A 17,760-nucleotide genomic window follows, 5' to 3' on the forward strand; every position below is an offset into this window, starting at 1 on the left:
AAATGGAGATGTCTGATTCCACAAGACTGGCTGCCAAAAGCTTAGGGCTGGACCCTCTAATTTAGTATACAAAAACTCAAGAAGCCCTAATGTTGTAAGCATGAGAATGGCATTACTCTAGTTAAATATAGAGACTCTAAAATCTCCCATATGTAACATAGAGTCTTACATTTCTGAGGAGACCTAGAAACAAGAAGTTACTCAGGTTTCTCTGGACTCTGAGAGGTTCCAGACAGGGAAAATAAGACAAGGAAGATTCTCCATGCATATTGTGGGTGAGTGTCAGAACTGAGATTCAGACCCACGTGTATCAGGCACATTCTGCTTTTCAGCCTTGCTAGAGAGCAAAGGAAAACCAATGTTCACATTTCCTTACAAATAGATGTACAAGAACACATTCCCAGTTATGATCCACCACACACCAAGGCCATGGAATAAACATTGTACTCTGCCAGGACACACTGAGCTTCCTACATAGAGCTGAGGTCTTTTCTCTTGGATGTCCAGAGATATAGGATGGAACTAGATGGTTTGGGGAGGGTTATCCTAATGAATACCTGGCAGTATTACTCGGTGGCCCCCAAAATTTGCTCAAGTCAAGTTTGCATCTATGTAATTGTGCAGAAAGGACTGGCAGTTATTAAAAGACCAAGGAGGGGATTAAGGAAGTAAATATTTTGTGTTTGTGTATGTGTTTTGTGAGGAAGGGATTCTATCATGTTTCTCTGGGGCTACTCACAGCTTTTATACCCCTCATAAGTGATATTAGGGACAGTAGTTGCTACACAAAGGATATTTGGACAGAAGGATGTCAGCCACAATAGTGGCAGTCACAAGACACCTACCTTTGTCCCACTCCTTTCTCCCTATTGAGCTTTAAGAGTCATAGTACAGCACATGGCAATGAATGCCAGCTCTCAGTGACAAGGAGCCAGAGTCTAACCATTAGCAAGACTCTGTGCCTCTGAAGATCATCTGTTTGATGGTCTAGAAATGCTCAGTGCACAGCATTGAGGAAATCAGGTTAAATAAAGGAGCCATATTTGACAAGCTACACAGGCCAGTAACTGCCGCCCTGTTTTACTGTTGTCTTGACACATTCTAGTTTTACCTGAGAAGAGAGAACCTCGATTGAGATATTACCTTCAACAGTTGGCCTGTGGCATGTCAGTGAGGACAATTTTCCTGACTGGTAATTTAATTTTAAGGTTCCAGACCACTATAAATGGCACCATTCCTGGAAAGGTGGGTCTGAGTTATATTAACAAAGCTGACCGAGCATGAGCCACCAATAGTAAGACAGCAAGAAGCGTTTCTCCATGGTTTCCACTTTAATTCCTGCCTTCTGATCTCGATCAAATGTACCTCAAAGTTGGACTGTAAACTGGAATACTGATATGAAAAAATAACCACTCCTTTCCATGTCACTGTTGGTCATGGTGTTTATCATAACAGACAGGCAAGCAATAAGAGAATGCTGGGTTTTCTTGGACCTTTCTCTGTCTCTGGCCTCTTCCCTCTCCAGTACAGGCTCCACTCTAGAACCATAGTCCTTACCACCATCCACAAAAAACATCTCTTCTCCATAACATAACCCAAATATGGGCTCAGATCATCTTTGGTCCACATGTGATCTTCCCTATGCTAGTATCCTGATCAAATCACCATGAGTACACCTGACTCAAAGATGCTCTGCCCGCTCGCTTGGTGTCATGTTTTCACCAAGTGCTCTCACCTGTAAGGCCAGGGCCAGTGTACCACAAGACCAACAGCGTATATGAAGGAAGTATCTAGACTCTTTTTTAACCTGTCTGATCTCTCCTGATGAATTTTCCCAAGGAAACTCAGAAGGTATTTACCGCATAGCCCCTCTGCTTCTACAGATAAAAGTGAGCATCAGCTTGCAGAGTATGAGAGTAGATTTCCTACAGGTATATGCTTTGTGTCCTAAAGGATAATCCAACCCATGGCCCCTATCCCAGCACCTGTACCAGATACCAACTCTTGCCTACCTTCCTGATACCTTCCGAAGGATTGGACACACAGTTGTCAGCCCCTCCGTTCTTGCTTATGGTCCTCCAGAGCTCAGCAAAAGTGCTATCCTGCTCCAGTGGATTGGTGCCCTTGGCTCTGAAGTACTCATAGACTGCAGAGTCCCGGACAGTGCCATATGACATCTCCAGTTGCTTGGACAGGTCTTGAAATGTCCTGAAAGGCAGAAAGGCAGTAAAATAAAATGTAAGCAATTGCTGAACACATTATAAGGATAAAATGAGCTTCAAGCTACCACAAAGTTCCAGGCTCTCTACTAACCCATTATCCACATTCCTTGCAGCCACCTTCAAATGCATCAATCCCTCAGCCTTAAAGCCAGACCTCTATATGTCACAGAGAGGTTTCCTCAATATGAAACATATAAAGCCCGGTTCTGTGTGGAGCTCAAAGCATAAAACAATAAGTAAGAAATGATTTCTGCCATTAGTGAGCTTGGAGTCCAGCTACAAATATAGGAATCAAGGCAGGAAATTACAATATAACAGAGTCAGGGCAACACAAAACAACAACTACGGGCAGCTTCTGCCCTGAGAATTTCAACACGGAGCAGGCCAGATGCATGATGAAGATGATGACTGATCCCTTAGGATTAGTGTGGCACAGATATTCACTACGATGCTGAATTAATTAAGAGGTATCCCCTCCAAAAACTTACAGATGCACTGTCATTCCAGCCAATTAATGACACCGAGTACCTAACAACCAACTTCATTTTTGAAAATGTAATGAAAACTGTTTTTACATAGATCTCCTGATTTCTTTTTAAGCACTGAAAGGTCTTTAGAAAATATTGTTGCTTAAGGAGCAATACTTATGGCCTAGATTCATTTTTATGGAGAGAAGATGCAAGTACCACCCCCCTCGGCAAGACAGATGTTAGAAGGCCAGAGTATCTCAGGAATCTCCTCAGCAGCCTGAAAACAGACACCTCAGGTGGGGTCAGAGAAGAAGGTTTCTTTCTGGAAAGAAAAGGGCATATACTTCCGACTTTCTGCATTGCATGGCAGCAAACTCATCCTGAACTGAAAATGCCGTTACATTGAAAAGCTTTTCCTAACTCTACTACGCCTATGTCAGTCACGTTAACCCTCATGGGATGCCATGCCTGTTTTATAATGGGTCACTTTTCACCAAGGTACCACATGGCCCACTTGGAGTTCCAATCAGTGCTGCTACCCAGACCCACAAGAGAGAATCTTTCCAGGAATCGCTAGCCTAGGAAGAGATCCAGACTCAACATTCAAAACACAATTTCTGGTGCTTGTTATTTTCACACCATTAGACCATCAAAGACTCTTCAGTTGAACCACTGTTGAGTCAGGAACCTTAGGGCAGGAAGAATGAGTTCGTACTGTACTCTTATTTGCAACTTGAAAAGCAGTGCCTATGTGACATATGCCATATATTGCCATGTATCAGACCAATTTTCAAAATTAAAAGAAAAAAAAAAAAACTCAATGGGAATCCAGGCTTCCTGTCCAGGGTCTGACCAGATCATCCTTTCTTTATTTCTCTTCTGAAAGTCTCAGTATCTCCTCTATTGACCTACACCTTTATCCATTCCTCCCACTGAGTTATCCACAAGGAAAAACCAACCCAACTATTTTGTTTTGCTTTTCTATTGATATAATAAAAAATATGAGCAAAAGGAAGCTGGAAAGGAGTGAGTTCATTTCATTGTATAGCTTAAAGTCTAACATGAAGAGCACTCAGGGCAGGAACCTGGAGCTAGATACTTCACCAGAAACCACAGAGGATATTGCTTACTAGCTTGTTCCCCATGGATTGCCAAGCATTTTTACACAACCCAGGACCACCTGCCCTGGATGGAACCAGCCCTAGTATACTAAACCCCTTCATATGAAGCATATTTCCCAGTGTCTTACCTTCAAGCAATCTGCTAGGGGGCATTTTCTTAGTTGAATGCCTATCATCCCAAATCTTCCTAACTTGTGTGAAGTTGACAAAAAAAAAAAAAAAATGACCAGTAAGTATACAACCAATCTTGCCAGGCTGATCTATACAACTTCTGCCTTCTGTTCATTTCTAGTGGTTTTCCCTAGTCATGGTCAGCACCTGAAAGTAAAAAGTGCCACCCATTCTCATAAGCTATGACGCCAGGCTTCTCACTTTCTCAGGAATCCTTTGATCTCATCCATGTACCTGTGTGCTTCTGAAAATCAAGCTGCAAAGCCATCCTCAGCCCAAGTCTCCCTATGCTGTCTCCCTAGCTCAAAGGCTGTCACAGTTGCACCAGCACACTGCTAATTCAAAGTGCATCACTCCTTAGTGAGGAAAAATAGTGGCCCTGGAGTCCAGATGCTCTCTTGTTTTTTTGGACCCCGCTGTCGCTAACAGAATGAGCCTGGACAAGTTCACAGATGTTCTTAAACCACACTTTCCAAATCTTAAGATGAAGGCTACAAGCAGAGCCTGTGGCAGTGGGTTGCCTGCTAAAGATTAAGTTAAAATTCATGCTCAGGCCAAAGAAAATTACCTAATGGGGTCAGAGCCCAAGAGCTGGAGGTCATGATTCTGAGCTAGCTTTATACACATGTAACACCAGATGTAAGACTCAGAGCCCCTTCCCTATTCACGGCCCTGGGACCAGTGCTGGAACAGCCTGTATAGCAGGCACACAAGGCCCAGCAGTGTATAGCTGCTCTCTTCTGCTGTGGTATTGCGTTCTATAGCATTCCCGTGTTCCTTGCTATTTGGCCAAGTAAAAGAGCTCAGGATTCATTTCCACACATTGCAGATGAAAGGAAACATAAAATAACAAATTTGATGAAGAAATCTTTCTAATTATTGTTCATTATTTATACCTAATTGAAGCAAGATGTTCCTTTGCTTGAAGGGCCCCAAGGGTTGTAACTCTGCTATAAATCGCCTGTAATGAAAGGAGGGGAAATCTTCTTTTTCCTACATAGTTTTTTTTTCTCATGGTAATACAAACAAATACAAGCTTTGATGAATGGGAAACATCAGGATGAATTACACAGTTGAGTCTAAATAACTGAACTACTCTAAATTACTGCAGTTTCTACAAGTGTGGAACGAATGCATAACTTCCAGGGAGCTCTGATCTCCTGTTTTATCCCCACATTTGAAATGGAGATTTCCCTCTCCTGAGTATTTATTCATGATGGTGTTCCTGGCCAGAGGCTCAGGGAACATCATGGATGACAAGCAGGCAGCCAGAATGTTAATGTCTCTATCTCCTTTTCTGCCCCAAGAGAGTTTATTGTTCGTTCCCTCTTCCTCTAACATCACCCTTACCCTGGAAAGCCTCATCATCTGACCCATAGGCTGTCTACTACCTCCTTTAGCCACAGATTTCTATACAGAGATCTCTCTAATCACAGACACCTTCTCAGGAAAAAAAATTCAAGATCATTTCCATGACTGTCACACAATAGGTCTAACCATCATGTTTCTGAGTGTCTAAGCCTAAGAGGACTGGAAGAGTTGGGCCACCTAAGGATACCCCAAAACTATCATCTCCATGGGCAGTTTTCTTTTTGTCAGAGCACGGAGTTTTAGAAAGGACTCACAGAGAAAGATAATGGGGACTAAGAACAGCCTTGGCAATCAACAAAAGACAGACACTGAAGGCAGATAGGAAACCCAACCAAGAGAGGAAAGGAGTTTCACCAAGAGGTGACTACATTTGCAGCACATACAGTTTACCTTTTCTGAGGCCCCTCTTTTCATCAAGAAGTGACTGCAAACATCCAGGCACTTACATTAGAAGACAGACATAGGGCAAACCCATTCATTTCAGCTTGGACTTCTCTCAGTCCAGTGTGTTACATGCACCTCAATAAAATAACTCAATCAGCTATTGTCCCAAACCATTTCTAGATGTGTAATAAGCCAAGAATGGTGACACTGAAAGCAAGAGATAAATGGTGACAGTCTACTAGAAGTTAACAACGAGGCATATATGAATGGCTGGAGAGGAAACAGAAAACAAGCAAGCAAACAAAATACAAACAAACCATACCAAAACAAACACCAGCATTGAGCAAACAACATGAGTGGGTGCAAAATGCTATTACACATAGGGGATCTCTGAACATCCAGGAGAGGAGCCCTAAATTGGGAGCCAGATATAAGATAGGGTCTCCTAAGGAAGCATTTAGCTGGATCACATAGCCTAGATGGAGGCAGCCAAGCAAGAGCCGATGAGTAGGACATTCTAGGAAGAGAAGTTACCTGTTCAGGCCATGGTGGGTGAGATAACATGGGTCAAGTTGGCTGCACATTACAGGGAGATCCTAGCCATCCAACAGAGCTTGGGAAAGCTGGTCACTCTGGATGCAATACTATCTCAGAAAATCCCAGTTATCTGATGTACTTTCTCAGCCTCCATGTGGGCCTAGGAACTGACGTCTCAGCAGCTCACTTGGCATGATGAGAGATGCAAATTCTTGACCCGGACCCCAGATCTAACAACTCAGAAGCTCTTGCGCTAGTGCTAGGCTGCTGTGCTTTTGTAGCTTCCCAATTGACTCTAATCAATTAGGTTCTAGAAACACCGACCAAGGCAACACATTTAATATCTGAGGTCTTAGCCTTCATAAGTCATCCCTGTTTCACAGGGGTGGTGAATATTAATGATCACAGGCACACATCCAGCCTATAGTCAATGTCCAGTGTCTGCTCTTCTGTCAGACTGTTAACAAGTAGCCCTGGTGTTTGAACCATTATGGCCATCTGGTGGAGCGGAGGGTGGTATGCTGATCCAGTTTACATTAAAGACTGGAGCAGTTGCTGAACCTTACAGAGGAATAAATGGTATACCCTGAGGTCACTTAAAGCTTGGCTTGATATCCTGCAGTATACACAGCCTGCTTATTTAACTTGCCTTTGAGAGAACAAAGTAATGACCAACCTTACTTGCCTTGGATTCCCCATGTAATCAGATGATGCAATGTAAACTAATGCAGAGATTTAATCTCAAATTATATCCTCTTGCAGGCCTCTAATTTAGAGCAGTATGTGTGTGCGTGTAGGAGGGAAAGGCGTAAGCATTTGAGAAAAACAGCTAATAGTCAAGAGTAACCTTATATAATAATTACCCACCACAAATATTTAAAGTGGCATAGACATTGCTTGAGAACAGAATGTTTTCAGTACTGTTTGTTAGCTGCATCAGTTAGGGTCAGCTACTTAATCTATTATCAAACTCTGTTAAACTCTTCTAGAAAGTATTCTTCATTTCTTTCCAATATGGTGCTGTATGTGTTGTTCAATAAATACAAAACAGTGGCTTTTGTTAGACACCCAGGCAATAGGGACATCACACATCAGACACAGACTACAGACAAATGAATTACTACAAACTATAGACAATGGGAAAGACAGAGAGAAAAGTAGAGAATTTGAGCTTTGGCTTGCTTTCCATCAAAATAATCCAAGGAGAGGTACTAAAATTTTCTTTCCTTTACACTGACACATTTTAAAGCCTCTAAGGTTATTCTTGATGCTTTAAACCAGTACTGGGTGGTAGCCAGGATAATTACAATACATAGAAGAAAGCATGGGTAGGAAGCATAAATACATCGACTTTCAGGATCATATAACCAAAGCCTACCTCCCAAGGAAAACAGCCCATACCCCAATTTATTTCTATTTTCCCACCAAGGTACAGGCAAATCCTCCCTATCAGCACCTACACTGTCATCTTATCAACACTTCGAATTTCAGGTTTCCATAATACCAAATGAGATGGTCTAGGACAAATCTAAACCCAGATGGGGTATGGAGACACCAGAACTCCAGCTTGCTTTGTGACCATAATGGCTTCTACTTCAAAAGGCCACTCTAGAAAAATAGCACAGGGCAAGGGCTTGGGACAAATGGCTTCTGAGATATTGTGTTAGTTGGGGTTTTATTCCTGTGAAGGGACACTATGACCGAGAAAACTCTTAGAAAGGACAATATTTAATTGGGCCTGGCTTACAGGTTCAGAGGTTCAGTCCATTATCATCAAGGCCTTAGCATGGCAGCGTCCAGGCAGGCCTGGCACTGCAGGAGCTGAGAGTTCTACATGTTGTTGTCAAGGATGGTAGGAGAAGATTCTTTCCAGGCAGCTAGGAAGAGGGTCACCAAACCCAAACCCACAGTGACACACTTCCTCCAACAGTGCCACACCTACTCCAACAAGACCACACCCACTCCAAAAAGGCCACACCTACTCCAACAAAGCCACACCTACTCCAACAAACCCACACCTACTCCAACAAGGCCACACCTACTCCAACAAAGCCACACTTCCTCCAACAAGACCACACCCACTCCAAAAAAACCACACCCACTCCAACAAAGCCACACCCACTGTAATAAAGCCACACCTACTCCAACAAGACCACACCTACTCCAATAAAGCCATGTCTCCTAATAGTGCCACTCCCTGGGCCAAGCATATTTAAATCACTACAGGCATCAGCCCTTAGCTCCTTGGCTCTTTATCAGTTGGTGGTGAAGTACCACAGGTGCAAGCATGTCCATTGAGAATTCCAGCCCCACTGTCTCTTTCTTTTGGATAATATCTATTGTTAAAATCCTCCCACAACTAAGCCCACTCTCTTCTCTAAGTTTACAGTTGAGCCAAAATGTTCCATTGTATGCCTCTACTATAACCATATCTTGGCTGTTTTTCTGTATCTCACATCCTGAACTACTGATTTGGGGGCGTTCCCACTGGAAATCATAACTGATGACCATGAACACCCAAACAGTCTTGTAGATGGGCCTCCACAAACCTCCCTCAGCTCTGAGAGTAGTTTCCTCCATCTGTAAACTAACCTCTGAAATCGGATAGTGTCCCTTCAGTCACAGCCAGGGACAGTCTACCCACTGGCTTTCACCTGACTTCCTCCCCACACCTTGCCCTATAAATCAATCTTCCTACTTCTAGATAAGTTTTCATTAACAAAGAAAGGAATGTGTTTGCAGCATGGGAAAGATCAGTAACACGGAATTTATAGACACATCTTTGCATGTTAACAGAAGTATTTACATTGGCAATGAAGATAAATACAGTTGCAACACGCAGAATCCATATACGGCACATGTAAAACAGAGTTCAACAACAACGGGACAGCCATAATCTAGATTTGACTATTCTAATCCTAGAAGGGCTACTATTCCTATTATTCTTCCTAAAGAAAAGCAGTGGAGAGCATCAGGAAGGTGGGCATATATTACTTCATAAATGAAAGTCTTTACTGTAGTGTGTATATGTGCTGGCTTTCATTCCCACACTCTCATGTTTCTAACTTATGTCTGAATCTACCCAGCATGATGCTGCACAGAGGAAGCACAGCTTCTTGGTTATCCTTCCACTTTATGCTTGAGGGCTTGTACACACACACATACACACACACACACACACACACACACAAACACACACACACAAACACACATACACACACAAACACACACAAACACACACACACACAAACACACACACACACACACACAAACACACAAAAACACACACACACACACAAACACACACAAACACACATACACACACAAACACACACAAACACACACACACACAAACACACACACACACACACACACACACACACACACACACACATTCTCTGTCCCTTTCTTCATTTCAATCCTTTTGTATCCTTTTCTCTGGGCTTCCTCCAGGCAGTGCAAGGCTTCTCAAGGGTCTTCCTGTTTCATTCGGTCAACATTCAATTCCCCCTACTTTTGAGAATTTGCCTGTATGAGGCCCTGCTATAGGTTTAGGGATAGAAAACGAATAACCGAGAGGTCTTGGTTTCATGACCTTTACATGCCATATAAAGACTGGAGAGAGGCACCAATAGTGATGAGACGCTGGGGTCTGGAAATAAACTATATATGGGCTCTCATGGTCCTGTGGAACTCTGTCTTTTGGGGCTTTTTGTTTACATGTATTGTATGTACGTATGTATGTTTGTTTCTTTGTTTTTAGTATGCTTCTGTTTCCCCCAATACTGTTAAAGTATTGTATGTAAACACAGTTCGGATCAGAGGGTGTGGTTAGCAGCTTCTGATGAAGATATTTCTGGGGAGGTAGCAAAGTACAATATAGTTTATGAGAAAGAATGGAGACAATAACCATGTAAAGAAGCCAGACTGTTTTCAACATCAGCTTGGGCATTTGGGCACATGTTTCTCTCTGTGTGTTTGCATTAGACAAAGACAAGTTAGAGGACATAAGATCATGGAAGGCTGGACCAAGACCAGCAGCATCTTTCTTTCTAGGGAAGAGGCAGTGTGGCCACCGCAGAGGCAGCCTGTCAGTTTCTCGTACTCCAGAGACTTTCCCCCTAGGCCATCTGGCAAGCCTGGACGAGAATGAGGCGGGAAACATGCAGGCTCCTCATGTCCAAAGCCTACTCAGGACACAGTTTTAAGCAGTAAGCAGAGAGGCCATCCCAGATCAGCAAAACTGTCCTGGGAAGGAAGCATAGCCCACTACAGGGTGAAGTTTGATCGCCCATGACAAGCTTAAAGAATGAAAAACAGACAGACAACAAAAACAAACAAAAAAAAAACTGTGCTTAACACTTCCTGACATATTAAATGAAACATAAATAATTTATGTTTTAAATGATGTTATTAGAGTATATTATTACAATTATGTTATTGTTTTACTATTTTATTATACCTAATTTATAGAGTATATAACATTTTTGAAAAACAGGTGAAATGTAAACTTTAGCATCATTTTTGGAAAGCATCTATACTGTCTTGCTGAATATTTCTCAGGTCAGAGGAGAACACTATATTGTGTGATTATTAAGAACACTTTTCAACATTAGAAAACAATATCTAATTATACCTTTACTAAAAAAAAAAAAAACAAAAAACAAAAAAACATTATTAAACGCAAAGACAAAAAAGAGATAAGCAGAGACCACTTCCAAGGCTTCCAGTTCTAACAAATATATTCCTGTGAAATTTGCATTTGTATTATGTGTAAAATGTGGCCTGCATGATTTGAAAATCCCTCTAATATGCAAATGCCAGTTCTGGACTCTGGGAACTTAGTTCTGTGCTCTCTCTTTTCTTTTCCATATCTCTTTTTCTTTGTAGGGTAGGACTACTTGTCAGTTGTAAAAGAGGAGCCTCCCTCCCCTGCAGCCCCATCAAGTATCTACTCAGCAGGCATGGTGGAATAGTTTGACTCATGTACCTGAATCTCCCAAAAGCCACGTGCACAGCAACACACGCCTAAAATTACTAAGGATAGCCCCCCGAACTATAGCTCAGGGATAAAATTTCTTTACTAGGCAGGCTAGCTTCTCCTTCACTCCTTTATTATTCAACTAGATTTAATCCAGGCCTGGACCCTAGATGTGATTAGTCTTAGTGATGGAAGCCCAGAAAAATGTTCGCAGTGAGATCAGAAGGGCTGAGTGCATGGCACACACTCATTTTCCAAAGCTCAGGTCTGCGGGCCTCTGTTGTCCTCAGTGGAGAAGACTCATGCCTGTGTAACGAGGTTCTGTTCCCCCCACTCTCTAGCTTCTCCACAGACACTATGCTCATGGAGTACTCTCATGAAGGATGCTCTGTTCACTCAAGTCTTTTGGTCTGCATTCAGGCACACTGCCTGCTAAGCTGTACCCAAGCAATCATCTCAACTGTCACATCTTATAAAAAGACTGGGTCCTGGGACAGAGAAGCTGGCCCAGCCAAAGGACTTTCTACTGACAACTGCTGGAGCTTCCTACTAAATCCCCTACCCATAAATGCTACATAGGTATGGTGAACTAACTTCTCATAATCTCAACATGTGGGAAGCAGAGACAGTTCATACCTGGAACAACCTGACTAGCTGGGTTAGCTAATCAGTATGCCCTGGATTTGATTGAAAAACCTTGCCTTTTATTATATGCAATAGAGAGTGATCAAGGAAGATACTAAGCATCAACTTTAGGCCTCCACATGAATGCAAGCACATATTCATACACATTCACAAACATATATGTGTATAGACACGCATATAAACATGCATACATACAAGCATGCATGCACACACACACACACACACACAATTCACGAAAGGAAAGAAAGGTAGAAGGGAGGAAGGAAGAAAGAAAGGAAGGGAGGAGGGAGGAAAGGAAGGAAGGTGAGTCCAAATTCACAGGATCCAGGTCACTCTGTGTGCTCTAGATTGAGCCTTGTCCTGATACTTACCATTGTACATCTTGTTTCCTGTGTTCCTAACTCAAGCATGAATCCTCTTGAGTATTGACTATATCTACTTGCCCAGTATATGCTTTGGTAGACAGCAGTAAAGGAACTAGTTATGATTTAACCATATCCAATACTTGAAGCCAAACTGCTAAATGTGGCTGGAGAAAAAATCCAAGCAGGAAGCTAGCATGCTAATGAGTCTAATAGAGAACCACAAACCTCACAGACTTCCAGTGGACCCTCAATGCTGCTGGGCAATCTTCAAAATGTGTCTGTACAGTCAGAGTTCCCCCAGTCTCTTGGATGGCTCTCAGAAGACAACCTTGCTTATTATTTGCCAAGAAAGCCAAAGCCACTGGTAAAAACTTTGGCCTTACTAAAGAACTCAGATTGTCTAAAACCACTGGATAGCCACCCGACTTCTTCATAAGCTGGCACCTTTGCTCTTACTCTTAAGTATATCCATTTGTCTCCGGGATATAGGACTTACCTGCATTCTCCAAGCACATTGCTCTTCAGGCTATCACCTGTCTCTTATATTATGAAATTACTTCTTTATATGGACCATTTCCATGGATTTGAAAACACATATATCTTCTATCTTTAAACAGTCCTTGATATTGCATTTCATCCCAGCCTCCCATCAAGTTCCCCAAGAGAGTTATCTGTGGCTGTCATTTCTATCACTCTCCCCCATTTCTTATCATCCTGACTCGCTCATCTGTCTAGACACTAAGCAAAAGCTGTTTCTCTCAAGGTCATTAATGACCTTCCAACTATGAAGTCCCCACTCTTTCCCACACCAGCAGTATCTGACAAATGATCAACTTCTCCTTCCTAGAGCATTTCTTTCTTTGGGTTTCAGAAAAATCATACAGGAACCTCCTTATTCAAGACTTTCCTTAGTTCTTTATTTTTATTTGAATCCTAAAGTGTTCTGGAGCTTGGGCAGCAGGATCCTTTCTTCTCTGGTGACAAACTTTAGCCACAGTCTCATTTACCTGGAGACACATCTTTACACTCTGGACTCCCAGTGAACTACTAAGCCCTAATTTGCCCTACAGGTTCCTCGAAATTGTCCAAATGACAACTCCATTTAGTTGACTAATATGTTCCCAGACCAAACACAGTCAAACGAAAACACATAAAATACAAATTATTAAACCTGGACTGAGCCTGCCTATCCTCTCGGTTTTTTTTCTTCTCAGTCAAATGTTCTTATATGTACTGAATCCCTGACAAATGTCACTGTCTTTAAGAAGCTTTTACTGTCAACAATATATAAAATAGATACCCCTTAATGCATATGGTAAAAATAAATACATCCCAGCCTGCTATATAGGTGTTTGGTGCCAGCTTCACTCTAAGAATAAGATCTGGCTGTTGGCTTCATATCACCAGTATCTATAATTTAGGTTATAAACTATCTCCATTTGTCTAGGACTTAGGGAATTTCAGATACTGACAAATTTCAGAGTAAAACCAAGGAAAATTCTAGGCAAACTAGCATAATCTGTTCCTTATTTATGGTATTCCTTTGGTGTATGGTAGATATTAGTGGACACAGTGTGCGCGCGTGCACGCGCGCGCGCGCACACACACACACAGACACTCACAAGTTACCTTTGTCATGCCTTTAAAATGTCTAAACTGGCATTTTTGTTGGAAAAAAATGTCCCCGTTGTGGATCCTTGTGTTAAAGAAATCGGTATTGGAGCTGTGGTTCATCGCAGAGCAGTCTCTATCCATTTTGCTATCCCTACTTCTTAACAGGGGTAATGTGGAGTGATGAAGCTTCAAGATCCAGCTTTCTCATGGATCCAGTGGAAGACAGTGAGAGAATTACTGAGATACAGCTGCTGTTTGCTTCCCTGGCTCTTGTGTCCCGGCCACTCAATGGGGGCCTTGCACAGCATCCTGAGATACAGCTGCTGTCTGCTTCCCTGGCTCTTGTGTCCCGGCCACTCAATGGGGCCTTGCACAGCATCCCTGGCATTGCCCAGAACCTCCATGCCAAGAACATGGCTGGCTCCCAGTTATTAACACCCACAAATGCTTGCTGCCACAAATCAGTACAAAAGTAGGATGAACCATTGACCTTTAGTAAATCAGCGCTGGGGTTCTTAGTTCATTATGATCCTGTCATAAATGTGGCTGAAATGCAAATGAGAAAAGCTACGGTCCCGGGAGGGGATGAAGGTGCCACCCAACCTCAGGCACCTGGTACAACAAAATTTTCCTTCCACTCCAGGGCTATACCCTTTGTCTCCTCTGCTCTTTCTGAGTTATAGCCCTCATTTCCTTATTTACAGATACCTGTGCCCTTCTGCTGTGCCTGCTTCTCTGTCATAAAATGACTGCAACTCCAAAACTATACTAACACTTTATTCCTGTTGCTTCATTTAGCTTTGGCAGTATCTCTTGCAAAAAAAAAAAAAAAAATCTATTACTACATCACACTCCCTACTTTACAGAGAAAGAGGCAGAGGGCTAGAGATATCAAGGAACTGGTAGAGCTAACAAGTCAAGGAGCTGTCTTCAAACTCAAGATTGCTTGGTGAAAAGAAACCTGTATACTACAGCTCCCATCAAACAGTGATAGACGACAAGTGGTCTGAGCTATGTAGGGAGAAGCACACAGATACCTGAGAGCATCGTTCACAAAGCACTACCAGGATTAAACACAGACTCGAGGGAATATCATATTGAACTGTTTCCATTTTGGCAGAAGAACAATGAGAGAAGGTTAGTTGGAAAAGAGAGAACAAGGTTACAACTCAAAGAGAGTCATTGGAAATGTCCCACACCAAGGTAACAGCATTTACAAATCATGGATATCTGTGAGGGTGAAATATTCTAAGAGCCATTAATGGCTTGCTAAGAAGAAGTGAAATGGTAAACAATGAAGGGTCCAGAGGCAACAGTTGTCCATAAAGTACTTAGAGGAGAGTCATAACAGAACTGCAGAAGCACAGCAATAGTGGAAAAATGATGAGGTATCAATGCCACTTAGGCAGTTAAGAGGGTCACAGGATAGAGAGTTGAGCGGGTGGCTTGTCCTATATGACAGACAGCAGCAGGGATAATATCAAAAAGGGTTATATGCACATTAGAACACAGCTGTTGAAGAACAATAACTATGTACTTGCATGTTCGTAGTGCATGCAAACACACAAGCCAAGGCCAAGGTATGTCCAGGTATAAAAATATACTTAAGGATTCCAGGCTGGGAATGAGAAGGAAATTTCCAAGGAAAGAATTGTAGGACCTGAACACTTGGCTTGAGGGATGCCATTTGTTCTGAGAAACTTCAGTACAAAGGAGACACAATGCCAGGATGGGTACTCCACGGGAGACCAATTCAAATTTAAGCCAGACAGAGCCAAGACAACTTCTCAGAAGTCTTATAAGTTTGCTTATAAACTATATGAGTCTTGGCAGTCAGCATCTATGAAATAAGAAAACAAGCAAAGGTCTTTACTTGTAGCAAAGCCTGATAGAAACTATTAGCACACAGGAGCCCTATTATCCAACAATACAAAGCCAGCTATAATTACATATAAAGCCACAAGACAGTAACCCATTCTGAACCAATTTGCAGAAAAAAAAAGTTACCCGAACAAGGATGTTGAGTCCAGTGACAGAGTGAGAAAGGAGAATGCAAGACAAAGAGTGTGACAGGTCTCATTTGAATTCAAAGGATGAAAAGAGCCAAACTTTAAAACAAATGCTCTTACAACGACTGGCTAATTCATCTCCAGTACTTTCTTTTCTGACCAGATACTTTCTCTTCTTACCAATAAGGTTTGGGAGCTGACCCATGCAATGGTCTAGGTGAGCTTGTTAAATCAACCTAATGCCAAGCCTTCTCAAGCCTGCATATAGAAGGTGCATAAATTATCATCCTTATCCAGCTCCAACTAGAAATGATGTCCAAGCCATGGAACATTTAGTCATAGGTGATTTTATGGAGAAGAAGGTTCTGGTTAAAACATTAGTAATGTCAAGTGCAAGCCACAATATGCCAGTAGATCCACAGGTTCCATAAGCCTCAGCCTGGCATTCTTTCAGGCCAACGACAGGAAGTGTGCCAGTGGCCATCAGTAGACAGACAGAAGGGAATAAAGTACCTAGCTACAGAATTATAGAAAGCACCACAGGAAAACTGTTGGCAAAATGCCTGGAAGGGCACAGGCATTTGTGGGCATCAAATCTACCCCCCAATAATGGTTCCTCTTTCATGGCATTTATTTTCCTAGCAATTCTGGGAGTTATCAAAAGCCTTCAGTATCAGCCCCTAACTTGTACCAGTGTCCTCAGGACAGAAAGCTAAGCATGGAAAACAGTCTGTTCTGGCATCCTCTTCACAAGTAGGAGATTAGGAAGCATCCTATGCCAGTTCAAAGTTCTCTTCCTGAGAGCCTGGTACCTTGCAGAGGAGGCACAGCACATCAGTGATCCAAGGGGTGACCTGACAGGATGGCAGCATAGGATGGACACCAAGAATGTTGGCAGTAATGACAGGCTGTGGTTAGGGATATCAATTTTCCACTTATAAACTCTGTGGCCTCGAACAAACTGTGCCTCTCCTGGTGGCCTTTTTCTATATTAGTATCCTTGTTGGCAGAACATGGATATTCATGGGTTGGGTGAATGCAGGCACAACTGTGGGAACACTCCATGAGTGTTAGCTGCTGCTGTGGCTGTCAGTTATCCTGAGTAGCAAATGAGAGATTGGGCTCTAGAGTGGTTATAAGTGGCCGCGGTGTAGGACAGGCTCAGAAGTCATTGACTGCCTAGAACAGTGTGTACTTGTTTCAAATTGGGTGGTTTTAATGGCTTATGATTTCTGTGCACTTACAAGTCCAGCACTTCCTTTGCTCGCTGACGACATTTACATTCTTTTTCTGGCCCTACTGGCAGTAGAAACCACTGGACGAAATGACCGCCTGCTCTTCCCCTGCTGTGATATGCCATCATCCTGCAGCTTGTGCTGGAACAGAAGAAAAATCTTCTCTTGTTTAGGATTTGTTCTTCCCACAAGGCAGCATCACCGTTTTCTCTGGGAACTGGGATCACATTTTGTTGTCTGTTGGGACTCAGATGTACCATTGGGAGGACAGCACAAACAGACTTTGGAACAATTAAAACTTAGCTTATTCAGACACTGGGAGCATTGCCCATGCAGGGCACTGGCAGCTTCTCCAGAAGCAGAGGCCTGTGATTGACAACAAGATCATAGCCAGGTGACACTCAAGGAAGCAAAGCCAATTCACACTTCCAAAGGCAGGAGGAGCTCAGGAGGTTGGAGGCTTCCCTGACTTGGCAGCATAATGTTCTCTCACAGTCTCATGGGATGGAAAATAAGAAATGCACAAAAACAAGCCACAAAGCTAGAGCTAAGGTAACCCTTTCTCCAACCTTAAGAGGAGTTTCATTTCTGGTGGAAGTTGCCTGTCATTCTTCAAGATGGATGTGAGTTTCCTG

At 42.6% G+C, this 17,760-nt stretch overlaps 1 protein-coding gene across 1 annotated transcript in view; it reads right to left on the bottom strand.

Annotated features, from left to right (window-relative positions):
• GRID1 (glutamate ionotropic receptor delta type subunit 1) overlaps positions 1-17,760 on the bottom strand; it is a gene marked incomplete at both ends in the record, with an annotated part of 697,530 nt that overhangs the window by 50,149 nt on the left and 629,621 nt on the right. Inside the window, one exon of the mRNA XM_080926245.1 lies at positions 2,013-2,208. Coding sequence (XP_080782371.1) covers positions 2,013-2,208 — 196 coding nt within the window. The remainder of the gene's footprint in view (positions 1-2,012; positions 2,209-17,760) is intronic.

Source organism: Micromys minutus (assembly GCF_963924665.1).
Source record: "Micromys minutus genome assembly, chromosome: 12".
NCBI lineage: Eukaryota > Metazoa > Chordata > Mammalia > Rodentia > Muridae > Micromys > Micromys minutus.